The 13953-nt window shown below is 41.6% G+C and overlaps 1 protein-coding gene across 4 annotated transcripts in view; it reads right to left on the bottom strand.

Annotated features, from left to right (window-relative positions):
• Positions 1-13953, bottom strand: part of svild (supervillin d) — a 45144-nt gene that overhangs the window by 29963 nt on the left and 1228 nt on the right. For all 4 annotated transcript variants that reach the window (XM_067577262.1, XM_067577263.1, XM_067577264.1 and 1 more), the window contains one exon: positions 1871-2406. In XM_067577262.1, coding sequence (XP_067433363.1) covers positions 1871-2259 — 389 coding nt within the window. In that variant the 5' untranslated portion in view covers positions 2260-2406. The remainder of the gene's footprint in view (positions 1-1870; positions 2407-13953) is intronic.

The raw sequence follows: 13953 nt of genomic DNA, 5'->3' as shown, positions 1-13953 counted from the left end.
TGCACACAAGACTGCACAGCCGGATTGTGACATGCAGAGAATGTCATAACAGAACTGACAAGATTAGTGGTTAACGTGACAGACATGCGAGACAAACACATCAACAAGTCAACCTGCCTTTGTGCTCTCTGTTATTAAAAAAAAAAATGTAGTCCACAACGTTTTTATGTGATTGTACTCTGTATTTTGTCACATATTTTTTTCCCCACGGTGGTTAGTTGACACAGTTGTATAATGTGCAAAAAACAAAATTGAATCCAAATTCATCAATATCCACAGTTTAAACTGAAAGTTGATGCTTAATTACAGAATATCTTATTAAAAGATTCTGAAAGTGGATCAATTTTAATACTGAAATCTTGCACCTTGAACAAATAAATGTTTAGTTTCTTTGATAATAAACCGTTGCTATGAGAGATTATCCAGTTCAACACTTGATAGCGGAGATCTGCTGAAACCTGTCACACTGCAAGTAGCCTATTTCTTTTCAATTACAACACAAGCAATGCCTTTCCCAATCTTATAAAATAATCTGTCCATAACATCGAAGAGGACATCAATCACAACTCTCTGCATATGCTGCTTCATTAAGCAGAGGGCATGAAAACTTGGCAGAGCTCAATAACTCCACCCCCACAAGCCCCAAACTCTGACATATCTCGACACTTCTGTCCATCTCAGTTCTTCTCTCTCTCTCTCTCTCTCTATCTCTCTCTCCCCCTCATTCCCTCAGGCTGTTTGTCAAGAACAGACAAGCCTGGCTATGTGCACACAGCAGAATCCAGCTTGATTACAGCTAAAACATCCCCAGACCCACGACTGGACATGTTTTGCTCCATCTATGCACAACGCTCAGAGCAGTCCTGGCATCCAATGAGAAATCTCCAAAAGTCTTCCAAGACTGATTTGTTATTCCCTGGATGTGTTAAACACATGAGTCTCTCCATATGAGTGTAAAGTGAACCAAAACAAGCAGCTTGCATGTCATCACAAAAAAAAAAAACATACCATAGCAAAATAAATGTAGCAGTTCTTGGCTTTGCACACATGGCCAATTTTGGAAATGTTTGCAGTTGTGTTTATTTCACACAGAATAAAGTGTTCTCCAAATGTGCCGACTTGTCTCCTTTTCGCTCATTTGGGGCCAGCTATCCTTGTACAGTAAACTTATTAGTCATTATTAGTTGAAATCTAGCTAAGATACATGTATGAATATTAAATGCAACAATCTAAATTATTAATTATGATATTATATATATGTATATATTTCTAAAATGTCGGGCCCCCCACTTATGGCAGAGGTATGCTTGGAACAAACTAGTTTGTGCAACATGTTGTCTGGCCATGTCTGAGGACAAAAGTGTTCACAGCTGTTCTGAAGAGCCACACTCGAAAGCGGGGCAAAAAGCCTGCCGTCATAGAGACTGGTGAGAAAAGGTTAATATTTAAGTTACTACAAGGACCTTTCATTTTGTGTTGATTTTGGCAGCCCCTGTGGACAAAAGTGGTAGTGGTTCCCGGAATGAAGACTGCATTTCACATGAGCACGACCGACTTGCCTGCTTTCTCACCCCCGCACGCCTTGCGAATCGCTGAGTGAAGCGCGTGTCAATGTGGGATTGTGCATTTTGGAAAATTATAGAAATTGTAGGACGCAGCTGCCCATTTTCAACGTTGGAAGTTTGGAGCATACTGGCACCCTTACCTCAACTTGTATTAGCCCTCTGAGTCCCTATGCCTGGGCAGCTTAGTGTTTCATGACTCTGGCCAAGTTTATGTCACATGGAAAACTGCGACTGTTGCTGCATAAACAATAGGCAATAGACATGTGCTTTTCTCTTAAAAGTATAGACAATTTGAATAAACTCACCTGAAATGAGAGGACGTCTTTATAGAAGAGCTGACTTCTGATTTAGAGGATGAGATTGTGTCTGTTTTAAGGTGAGTGGTAGCCTCTTTTTCCTGGGCAGGCTCATCTTCAGTGTGCTCCTCAGGTTCTGTAACTTTATTCCTGAGGCCCCTCCTGGTATACGTTTGATTTGATCCATTATCCTCATGTTTTTCCTTCTCCTTGGTTGATGAAGACACTGTTTCAGTTGAATCACTGATTTTCTTGTCCCTGCGGACATATTTGGAGGAGAATTCTTCCGTGTTGCCATAGCGCTCAGCCAGTTCCCTCCTCCTTTCTGCTTTGTAGCGGGCAATTCGCTCAGCTTTGGTCTCTGGGGCTGAGCTCTGTAAGGTGTCTATTCCATCCATTTTGTAGTTTAATGCACTTTAGGGTTTAAATGCAAGTGAGAAGATGCCAAGTTGCTTCTTCAGTTGTCCTAACCCAGTTATGTAGATCAGCTTTCTTGTAGATCTCCCTTGTCAGCAATGTCTCACTCCATAAACATCATCCCAGTGCTGCAAACAAGAAAGGAAGACAATGTTAATGTGTCATGATTGCAGAGCAGCATTTCCAACAACAGGCTCTCTAACACTGAGCAAAACTGAATGTACCAGGACAAACACATCTCCAGCTTTCACAGGAAGCTGGCCACAATTGGCTCAGCTGTAGAGCTCCAAGCCAAGCCCTGCCCTGCCCCAGCTAACACCCCCCTGTGAGAATGATGTCAGCCAGCTCTGCTCAAAGACAGCCGACCACCGCATTGAGACTCTCATATAACCTCTATTCCATCAGTTGGAGCCAGCTGGAAAGAGGGAGGAGGAAGAGAGAGAGAAAGATAAAACAACATCTTCACCCCACTTTATTTCTTACTTAATTGGGGGCTTTGTGCCTGGGCTAATCACTTCTTGAACACTATCCAACCCCATAATAACTCAGTATTTACTACAAACACAATGCATAAGAAACTCTAAATTGCCCATGAGTGTGAGAGTGAGTGTGGTCGTGTTTGTCTATTGACATGTGTTATCCTTGTGATAAACTTGCAACCTGTCCAGGGGTGTATACAGCCTCTCGACCAATGTATTAGGTTTCAGCCCTCTGTGACCGTGAAATGGATAATCTTTTAAACATCTCCTTTCCACATCTAGCACAATAAAAGAAGTGCACCATTTAATAACTTTTGACTGTTCTATACCTAGTGGGTTAAATTTAGGAGGTAAAAATTAGGAGGTTGAGTTGAGCTCATTTTGTTCCATTAAGTATTCACAGAGCAGAAAACCACATATGGCTCAGCTGCAGAGGTCTTGAAAATTTCACTCGCTTAAACGCATCGCCAGCTGACAACAGCAGTAAAAAATTATGTGTGTGCAGTTTCTGATTGTTCCACACCAAGCACAAGGGCTTTTCCACAGACATTTCTCACAGCACAAGTATGCTTACGATGCTTTGGGGCTTCTGTCTGAAGAAAGCCAAAAAAGAAGGCCAAGAGGGATATGAACAGATGGAGGTGTATTTACTGTATGTTAGAGGGGCTTAATGTTGCCCTGTGCATCCCTCCAAATGCAGGGTAAGAGTTAATTCAGCGCGTAAACGCTCACATTTATGGCCAGGAACAGAGGTATGGAGAAAATATAAAAGGGGGAGCTGTGTCTGGACAATAGGGGACAAAATATATCCTGATATTTCTACTTGTGATATGTTATCAATACACTGTTGTCAAGTATCCAAACATTTTTTTTTTAGGACCACTCAGAATTGATTCAGCTACTTTGGCTCACCACTACCCTCCACCTCCTTATGGAGGTGCTGAACAGACTGGTGACAGTGAGATGGATGGCAACTGTAGGTGCCAACGGAGAAGAAATGCAACCAAAATAACAGTAGCCATGAGCAGCTGCTGTTAGACTCTAAGTGTCTGTAATGGAAATACAAAGAGTCTGCTGGAGCTTTGACAGTCACCAGAAGCACGTTCATGGCCCTTTGTAAAAGTTTCTGTGTGGTACTTGTGTTGTAGCTGAGCTAGCTAGCATTGTACATTATCTGACTATTTCCTGCTCTTTGAAATATTTTTTTTCCTTTCTTCTTCAGTTATAGATATTGTGATATATCGTAGTTTTTGTGTGTGTGACATATCGTGTATCACAGAATTGCCTTTGTTGTGATATATCGTTATTGTGGAAAGAATATTGTGATAGTATCGTATTGTGAGTTCATCCGTCATTCCCACCCCCACTGGGCAATGTAATATAATAAATGAGCTGACTCCAAGAACCTTTTCTGTAATAATGACAAACTTGAACAAATCTCCGGGGCACTCCCTCTGACCTGTGACCACCTGCTGGGCTGCAAAAAAAAGAACAACCTCGAACTCTTGGTCCCCATCAAAAAATATGGCTTCGAAAATTACACAGGAAATCAGTGTCAGGGGACGTGTGTGCATGAATGTGTGTGTGTGTGTGTGTGTCAGTCTCTACCTCGACCTCTCTCATCCCTCCTCAACCAAACATTACAGTGCTTGGCTAAACAACAAGGGACCACATTGCCTCCAATGCAGTTTATAAACTGTAACTGTTGGATGATTACATGTCACCTGGTCCTTGTTATAAGCCTGGAGATGAACGAGACACTTACACACTGGGAAATGTATGCTTTACCCTATATAGAAAAAGAAAAAAAAATACAATTCACCATCTGTTTGTTAAATTAACAATTCAGCATTGGTCACTTCAATTCCAGTGAGTCCAGCTACAAGTATCCATGGCCAATTAAACTTGGCCAGAAAAGAAACTAGAACATATTCTGGGAATGTACCTGGGATCAGATGGGGTTAAAGCTTTTTAAATGGAATTTACTGCATAATATGAAAACCAAATGGCCTATTAAATATGCAGGCCTAATCAATTGGTAGCAGTAAATCCACTACTACCCAGCCTTAAGCCTTCAAGAACTCTACAACTCAATAAGCAACGCATGTTATGGGACTTGCAGTTATTTTAACTGCCATTTTTCTCATCAAAACCTAATACAGATGTTTTAAACGCAAACATGTCACTCCAATTCATGTGAATTTCCTTATGAAGGCAAAAGGATCCTGAGGCTGGATGTTGATTTCAGGAGTATGCACACGATTACATAATTCACCTAGGTCACTACCTATAAAAGGAGTGCTAAACAGTACGCTAAAGCTTGTCCATGGAGACCCAGAACATAGAGTTGCTTTGTTTGGAAGCTACCACTGTTATTTTAAGCAACAACAGGGACTAAAAGTGAGTCATACATTAAAAATCATCACCCCTATCAGCAAATGTGAACTCACCCAAGAATATTTGTTTTGGTAGTTGTTTTATCACTGCCAAAACAACCCAAGGTGTCTTTACCTATTTATGGTTATTTCTCCAGAAATAAAGACATACGGGGCGAGCAGGAACGTGCAGGATCAACACACACTCAGAGGGCTTTGAATAAAATCTTATCTGCTAGTATTGATCCAGTCCAAGATAAAGTTGGTTTCATTTGCATTAGATGAAAGTAGATAAATGAGATTGTTTAGTCTGACAGTCCTAAAAAGGCGCTCAGTGTCACGTTTATCACAACTAAAAGGTTTGTTGATGAACAGAATGGGAAAAATGAGCACAAGCAGCTTCCTTCAATTATTTTTTCACCAATAACAGTGCGTCTGTCTTGCACAATATGTAATTATGCCAGTCCTACCTGCTAATTCATGTGAGTAATATTATTTCTGTTCCTCTAGGGCATGTAAACAAAGCGAATCCTCAGTTTCTAATCGCTGGGGTGTTCTCTGACCTTTTGTTGTCCATTGGGAAATGTTACTGGCTATGAGAGGAAGATCTGTCTCAACAAAGGCCAAGTGTGTCACTTCCTGACTGTGCCCCATATCCTCCTTCATAAAAGCTCAATTAAATCAGGAAATGTTGCTCATAAACCTGGCAAATGTCCAGAATGCTCTTACGAGAAGAGATTGGTTACAGCAGTAAGGAAACACTGGATGGGTTCAACAGCCACGCATCCCCTTTGCACTTAACACGGTATCGGATTTAACGTCATCATTTCCTCTTGTAAGTCCAAGTGCTCCTCAATGGTCATGTTTTTAAAAAACACTTACTCTTCCTGCTATTATAAGCATTTACTGTAGATTACATAATACCTGTTTTAGGCCTACTAACACCTGCAATATACCACAAATGCAGAAGTTGCAACAACCAAGGCATTTCAAAGCTGATTTAATATGTGATGTCCTTCAATTCTCAACACATTACTGGCTAGAGTACTTTGTTATTCACTGATAAATCTCTTTACTTGCCAAAAAGGAGTTCTATCAACATCCCTCTGTGCAGCAGGCTCAAAGTGAACACAAAGTTCACAAAGCACAGAAAGAACTTGGTGATGGGAAAAGAAAAACTGTCACACACGTCCATAGGAAGCATAAACATTAAGCAACAGGCTCAGACAGACAGCCACCTCGGAGGCAATAGCTGACCTGTAGCACACCGGTCTGCATATTTTTTTTTTTTTTTTTTTTTTTTTTTTCAGAATTCACATGTCCACACAAGAGGACAGAGCAGGAATGCAGACTACACCCTACTCATAAACAGTGGATTTACATGGGGAAGGTAGGGGATCTTGACTGTATAAAAATTCAGGGGCTTTCTCTTCAAGTGAGCAACACCCAAACTAAAGCTTGAAGAGGCAAAGCGATAGATACCATGGTGACTTAACAGGCCCGGATCCAGTCTGTGCATGCAAGCTTTGTTTAGCAAACATTTAAGGTCTTGTGTCAGCCTTTAAGTTTAACCCACAGCTCCCTACAAGTCAGGGGTCACAGAACTAAAGGAATGCAGAAAACTACCAACAATATACAAACAAGTGTATAAATGTGTCCTGCCACTATTTGTTATACAATAATCGGTGTTGAGAATTTCTCAGCATTGTTTCACTTTAGCTTTGATGGAATTCTGTCATCAGTCTCCTGTTTTAATCTTTTATCTTATCTTGAAACCTTTGGTCGACACTGGTGAGAATTACAAACTGAAACTGCAAGCATTTTGACAATCATTAGGTTCAAGAAGTACACCTCTGCAAGCTTGTGGTACAGTACACAAGGTATCTGTTCAGCAGCAACAAAATTTGTATTATGGCAACAATTTGCCACTGTAAACCTTCAGGACTCCACCACAAGCATCAGACACCAACTTTCCTTGACGGTACAAAAAGAGAGGAGGCAGTTAAAGACACAGCCAGCTCCTGACACACATTCTTCATGTGGGAAGAGGGTGGAGAGTGGAAACTTTGCTGCACTGGGAAAACCAGGTGCCAGTGCACAGACTGTGGACACAGCAGGCAAAAAAAAAAAAAGACGGTCCATTTTTATAGAAGTTCCTTTGAGGCAAGTTCAGGGATTATAAAAGAGCAACACAAAACATGGAAGTACACGTACACTCTCTATTGCAGAATCAAGCAACAATTTGACTGCACAATATCTGAGTGACTCTCAAAACATTGTTTCATCACTTTGAGGTTCTAAATGGACTCATTTAGTAACATTATGTTTATCCCCAACTATCCTACATCTTAGTGTCACTACTGCCGTCTACAGAAAACCACAAAAAATCCTACCTAGGGTTAAAGAAAAACATCACATTAACATCTTACCTCTCATACTAGACTGATTTTGTTTCAACTCCTGTGTGTGTGTGTGTGTTGTATGTGTGCTGCATATTGGTATACATGGGTGTGTATGACTGCAACCAGGTCATGTGACCAACCAGTAAAAGCAGATAGGCCTGAGTACAGGTCACCAGTCCCTAATCCAATAACTAAATCTTCCACATACTATATATAAAGCACTGGCCTCTAACCAATCAATTCAACCAAACAAATGCATCAGAAAACAGCTGGGGAGGGGGCGGGTCTAGTGTGTGTCACCGTTTTTGAAGCCACCCGCATACAATAATCAACCACATACTGAGCGGCCAATGTGCTTCTCATTAAAAAAGCAATCTTTCAGCAGTTAAGGTGGTTTAAGTATCCTGCCTGCAACCGCAGACAGAATGACGTATTAATTGCAATCGTAGAGTAGAACACTTCATCCTGTTGAAACGAGCCTCCATTAAGAGAGAGTGCTTCAAAGGATGATTCTGAGAGGAGGGATGTGTTTGTGTAACACAGCAAAGGCCCTTCATTCACATGACTCAACTCTTCCCGGGCTCTGAGCGGTGAGGAAACAAGGAAACGTGGGGGAAGGGGGTTGAAGCAACAAAGGAAGGAAAAGCAGTGGAAGGAGGAAGAGGAGTATGCAGGGTGGATGAGGATACAAAAAAATAAAGGGAAGGAGGATGAAAAGAGTCCAGAGAAGAAGAGGGGTGGGTCCAACAAGAGAATGGAGAGAGTTGTGCAGAGGTCAGAGCAGGGGAAAGAGGAAAAGAGAAGGAAAGGAGGGTGGGCAGAAAGGGCTTTTGTGGGGGTGGATGTGATGGCTTTTGTGGGGCATGTGTCTCCAGGGTGCCAAGGGGCCCCAGTCTGGTGGTACGGGGGCGGAGGGAGGACAAGATCCGCTGCTGCTACAGAGGAGGAGGAGGATGGGGCAAAAACATGGCCTGAGACTAATCCATCTCTGCCTCTCCCTCCCTCCATCCTCATTCTCTCACACAGACACAAACTCCCTCAAATCCCTTTTACCAGAAGTCCTGCTGACTGGAGCCAGTCACCCATGAGGCAGTTGACATAACAACCCCTGGGTACTCATGCCTGCACTCTGCTTGCCTTGGTAACTGACACTGTAAAAACTGTACTGACCTGCTTGAGGCGGAGCTACCATTGTCACCAGGCTAAGAAGGTGTGCTGCTTCCTCTCCTTGAAATCTTTGTCAAGGGGGACAACAGCCTATGTAAATCAAACTCAATAAGGCTTTGAGGTTTTACACAGAAGAGCTTGTGTGTGTTTTCCTCTATTTTTCCTTTATTTACAGACTAGCTCTTTGTCCCAGCCTTCCGGCTTTCTATTTGCTGCATTCAAAAGGAGCCATTAAATGTGACGTATGGGAAAGCAAACACACACATGCACTGCAGAGCACACTGACACTGAAGAATCACAAAAACAGGCTGACAGGAATACACACACACACACACACCGGCTCTCCAACAATAATGGAGGCTGGAGTGTGGAGTGGGAAGGGTGGGGTTTATGGGGCTTTATCTAGCTAGGAGATCATATGCATGCATACACGCACACACACAAAACACACAATGTGCTACATTGGATTCCTTTCAAAGAGTTAATGCAGGCCAGAAAACAAACACCCGCACTGTTTTTTTTGTTGTTTTTTTTTTTTTATAGGGCAGATGTAGTAGCTACAGTTAAAGCACCTATTCTCACACCAATGGCTACCCTTGTTACACACTGACATACGGAAAGCATTGCCTTGCTCCAGCAACACTTCACTTCAACTGAATTCGCCAATTTTTGATGGAAAGAATGAAAAGTGTGCAAATTGTCCAAGGCATTCGTCAGTACACTGAATTGAAGCCATGGCAACTAAGTTAAACTATGAGTAGAAGAAGAAGCTGATGATGGCTTGTTGTATTGTCTTTCTTTTTCCATGTACACTTCCAGCATTTATTTTACTAGTTTCTGAACCCTGAGAAATGTGTACAGATGCACATTTTTGTACAAAAATCTAAATTAAAAACTGCCAGCATGGAAGAAAATTGACAAAGAAATGACTGCAGACATTTGACAGTACAGACTTCTCTTGCAGGGGTCCACCAGTGGCTTGAAAATGTAATGAAAATGCAAAACCTCACCTTATTTTCACTTTACATTACAGGAATTCCTCAGATAATAATGTAATTACACCTACAGGTATCCAGATTTACATATACAGTACCAGTCAAAGGTTAAGGCACACTTTCTCATTCAATGGGAAGGTGTGTCCAAACCTTTGACTGGTACTGTATGTTTCAGTATGATTTTCAGGTGTCAAAAAGTATCTGGTGCTAAACACCGACATTAGTCTAGTGATTTCTACTGTAACTCTCACAGTTCACTACAGAGTAACTGAAAAGCTGCTTCTCTTTAGAAACCATCTAATGCGATTTTTCTGCTTGTCAACTGGTCTTCATCCCCAGAATGGCCGCTTGTAAGACGTAGACAAGACTGAAGAGTGAGAGAGAGAGAGAGAGAGAGGGGGGTGGGGGGTGGGGTGGGACGGGGAGATCAGTGGGGTGGAGTATCTCACCCGGACAATCCTGCTCATGGGGTTTCTCTCTCTCTCAGCTCTCTGGTGTCCACGGTGCAGAGCAGACACCATCTGGCCAGCTGGAATGCTACTGAGCAGGGGGTTGAGGGGTTACGGGGTCTCCTGTCTTGCAGGGGGATGGGTTATGGCTGAGAGATGGAGTATTAACAGTAGTGGTATTAACCATTTAATGCCACATGAACTAAACTCTTTAAAGTGGAAAAATACAGTGACTGAAGCCATTAAGGCCATCTGCCATTCTCTTTGCAGTAAAAGTCTATTTAAATATGTCTCAAATATGCAGGATGCATGTAACCTGTTGCTTATTGGGTTACACAGAAATGGATTCAACCTATATTACCTCTTGGCGCATAGCTCTATGATAGGTTAAAGGTCAGTTTAATTGTTCGTTAAATGAAACGTGCTGAGTGACAGTGAATGACGGTGTTTTGTGGTTGATATTTCTCGTGGTGTGAAAAATCAACTAACCACTCTCCTTAACAGATGATTCACATGGAATCAACCTGAAAGTACATCTGGTTCCTCAATTCCTGTGAAGCTGACATTTACGGCCCTACAGCAAAAGCTTGGTTGATACACGAATAATTGTACGAACTACTGTATTTTACAGAATAAACCGAATGAGGGCAGCACACTCTGCAAACATTAAGATTGATTCAAGACAACTCCCTTTGCAGTTTGCATTCAGGGCTGCGGTGTTTAAAGACAACACTTTAAACTAATCCCTGCACATGGTTTACCAAAGACACATTTGTTTGTGCAAGTTTTATTAATCAATGTTTCATGGCAACATCTGTGACTCACATGGACATAAAGGCAATAAAACCTTAGTTGACATAAAAGTCACCGTAAAACTCATTTGTTTTGAACTTAGGATTGAAAACATTCTCTGACATTTCATTCTAAAAGGCTTTATTTTCAGTCGACGATGGTGTCAGATGAAATTCTGCTCTGGCACGGAGCTAAAACAAAGTGAAATGTAGTATGGAAGGGGGCCTTGTGCTGCCCTTATGCATGGAAACTATTATATGTGTGCAAATCAAATGAAAGTCTGAAGTATAACCATATGTTTATATGCCATGCAAATATTACACTGGTTAAAAATGTCAGTGAAGTGGGCCTTGGCTGTGCGGTTGCTGACCAAATACAGTTAACGTCTCGGTGTTGAAGCTGGAAGCGGTCCACTAACTGCTAGCAACGTTTACAAATATGTCTTAGTGGAGATTAGCCTGAGGGCAACCCCTAAACTCTTCCCTGTGGAGTTCCTATTGCTCACATTGTCACATCCTTTCTGCTTTGTATAAATATTTGTCCTTTAGAACTTCTTGGCTGTGCACTCAGGATTCAACCCTACAGAGAGCTGAGGAGAGAGGATAGGTCAGACCCAGAGAGAGGGGAGAGACAAGCCTGAGTGGGTGGACACTGTGCCTGCAGTTCAGCAGCAGAAATTTACTTAAGTGTTACGTAACACAGGTAGGCGAAGCTAAAGACTGAGAAACTCTGAATTAAGAGAATTACATTTTGTTGACCATGTGAAACTATATCTACCGTACTAAATGTCTTACTTAAAGCAATTCAGTGCCAACATTCTCTGATGCATGCGAGAGGAGGGCACTGCGCTGTGTACCAGACGACGAGAACATAATCAATGATACCACGATGATCGAAAAAAAAAATGATTGAAACATTCTTTTTCTTTTAACCAATCAAACAGATTCCTAAGTCTTCATAATATGGTCACAAACTAAGAAGGGCCACAAACAAAAGCTCATTAGAAAGAGAACCCTGGGAAGTCTCTCTTGCTCCTTCTTTCCATCTTTGCAGCTGCAGAAATGCATTAATACTTCAAGATTCAATCAAGACAAATGACTGAATATGTAATGTAGGAAAGCATTCAAAACCAAAAGTATCAAATGTTGATCCAAAATAGACATAAGTCATTCTTTACTAATTTTGAACTTAACTGAGGCAATGCACAAGTGTGTTTATTTTGGGCTTCTCCTCTTAGAGGCTTGTTAAAAACCTTAATTACCCATATAAATCTAATTTACAATCCTAATTTAACAAGCAGGTTTTTTACATCCCTTCAATTACTTTTCAGCTAAGCAACACTCTGTGGGAAGCACATTTACTCGGTGCACCGAATAAAAACTGAGAAGGGATTTTTGGCACAGATGAGGTGTGCAGGTTTCTGAGGTGCACAGAGACGAGAATTGGTCTTGAGGAGTCAAAATTGTGGGTAACACTTGGGAAAAGTTTATTTTGAGACAAATACGCTTGTGGCCTTCATCAGGGTCATTCTGGCGTGTTGGTCTCACAATAAAATTGTCCTTTACACACCTGTCGAAGTTTTGACCTCCCAAAACAAAATCTCAAAGTTTCACCTTTATGACAACATGCTGGCACAACGGCAGCAGGACGTGCAGAACAAAGGCCTGCTTTAAGAGCGAGGGAAAGTCCTCTCACAACAGCCAAAAAGTGGTTATAAATATACTGCTACCAGACAGCAAGAGGCTTGAGGATCAAGTAAGTCATAGCTGAAGCTTGTTGAGCTGAAGAGGTTAATATCATATACAGTATATTTTAAAAATCCCCTTCTTTATCTAAAACGCTCATTCTTGATCTCTCTGGAGAACATGTCGGGGATTTTTTTTTAAAACACACCCCTTGTACTCCTTGCTATTGTCTTGTTGTGATTTTAGTGATCAAGAAATTGAAACTTGATCCACAGTTGCACTCATGACAAACTGCTCTGAGGAAAAACGTCAGCTAAATGAACAACATGTTGATTTTCCAGTGTAGAACGAGACAAGTCTCTGCAGCTGGAGCCCTCACCCGCAGCACACACCCCCCCTCGAAGTCCTCTCACCAGTGTTGAGTAACAAGATCCCTGCATGGGCAACACAACACCGCCCCCAGACTGACACGGGGCGTTCAGGTGAATGATAACACTTACCACAATTACATAACACACACGTCTCCTCAACAACAATGGTGCATCTGTCTCTCTGTTTGGGATCTTTACATGACCTAAAGAAAAGGCAGGTAAAGAGCAGCAGAGTGTGTTGAGGAGAGAGAGAGAGAGAGAAAAAAAGCAAGACAAAAGCCACTCCCTGCTTGGACACATTCTGGTCCAACTGCTGTGCACATGCTGGAAAATGCTCAGAGGGGACTGCGCTTTGTCCGGCAACTTGCTGATAACATTAACACAAAGCAGCATGCTGTGTTATTAATGAGTTCAACAGAAACACAAACATGTGCTGTCCTGCTCAGTACTTAACACACAGACACTGAGTGTGTTTTATCAAGGCACGCATCAGTACTCTTCTCTCTTGTCTTGCTCAACACCAGCTTGGGTGAGGACAGTCTTGGGAAGCCTGTTGTGACACAGAACGACGAGATGCCTTACAGTGGGAAAATTACAGTCTGGCAAGCCTCAAATACCATAGCCCATGGATACGAAACTTCAATTCCTTTCATTATATACACCATTTGAGAAAAAAAATAACTTTTGAAATGATTGGCAGCACACAATTAAAAGAAATATATAGCGGTTTTCGGAAGATAGTAAGTACACAGTCTCTTACACTTTTACACAGTGCATTTTGAAGATACAGTGTAATTAACGTCAAGTTATGTGTTTTTTTTCCACCTAACATTACATTATTCTAAATATAAACATTTAAATTCACAGGCTGGTGGAAAGTGATAAGAGTCAGGGCCGGCTAGAATCATAGGAAAATGATTGCTGAAAGAAATGCTCACTGAGTAAACACAGGCTCACAAA

This window comes from Thunnus thynnus, chromosome 20 (genome assembly GCF_963924715.1).
Source record: "Thunnus thynnus chromosome 20, fThuThy2.1, whole genome shotgun sequence".
Classification (NCBI taxonomy): Eukaryota; Metazoa; Chordata; class Actinopteri; order Scombriformes; family Scombridae; genus Thunnus; species Thunnus thynnus.
Note: the sequence above shows the minus strand (reverse complement) of the source record. Positions and strands in the feature narration are given on the sequence as shown.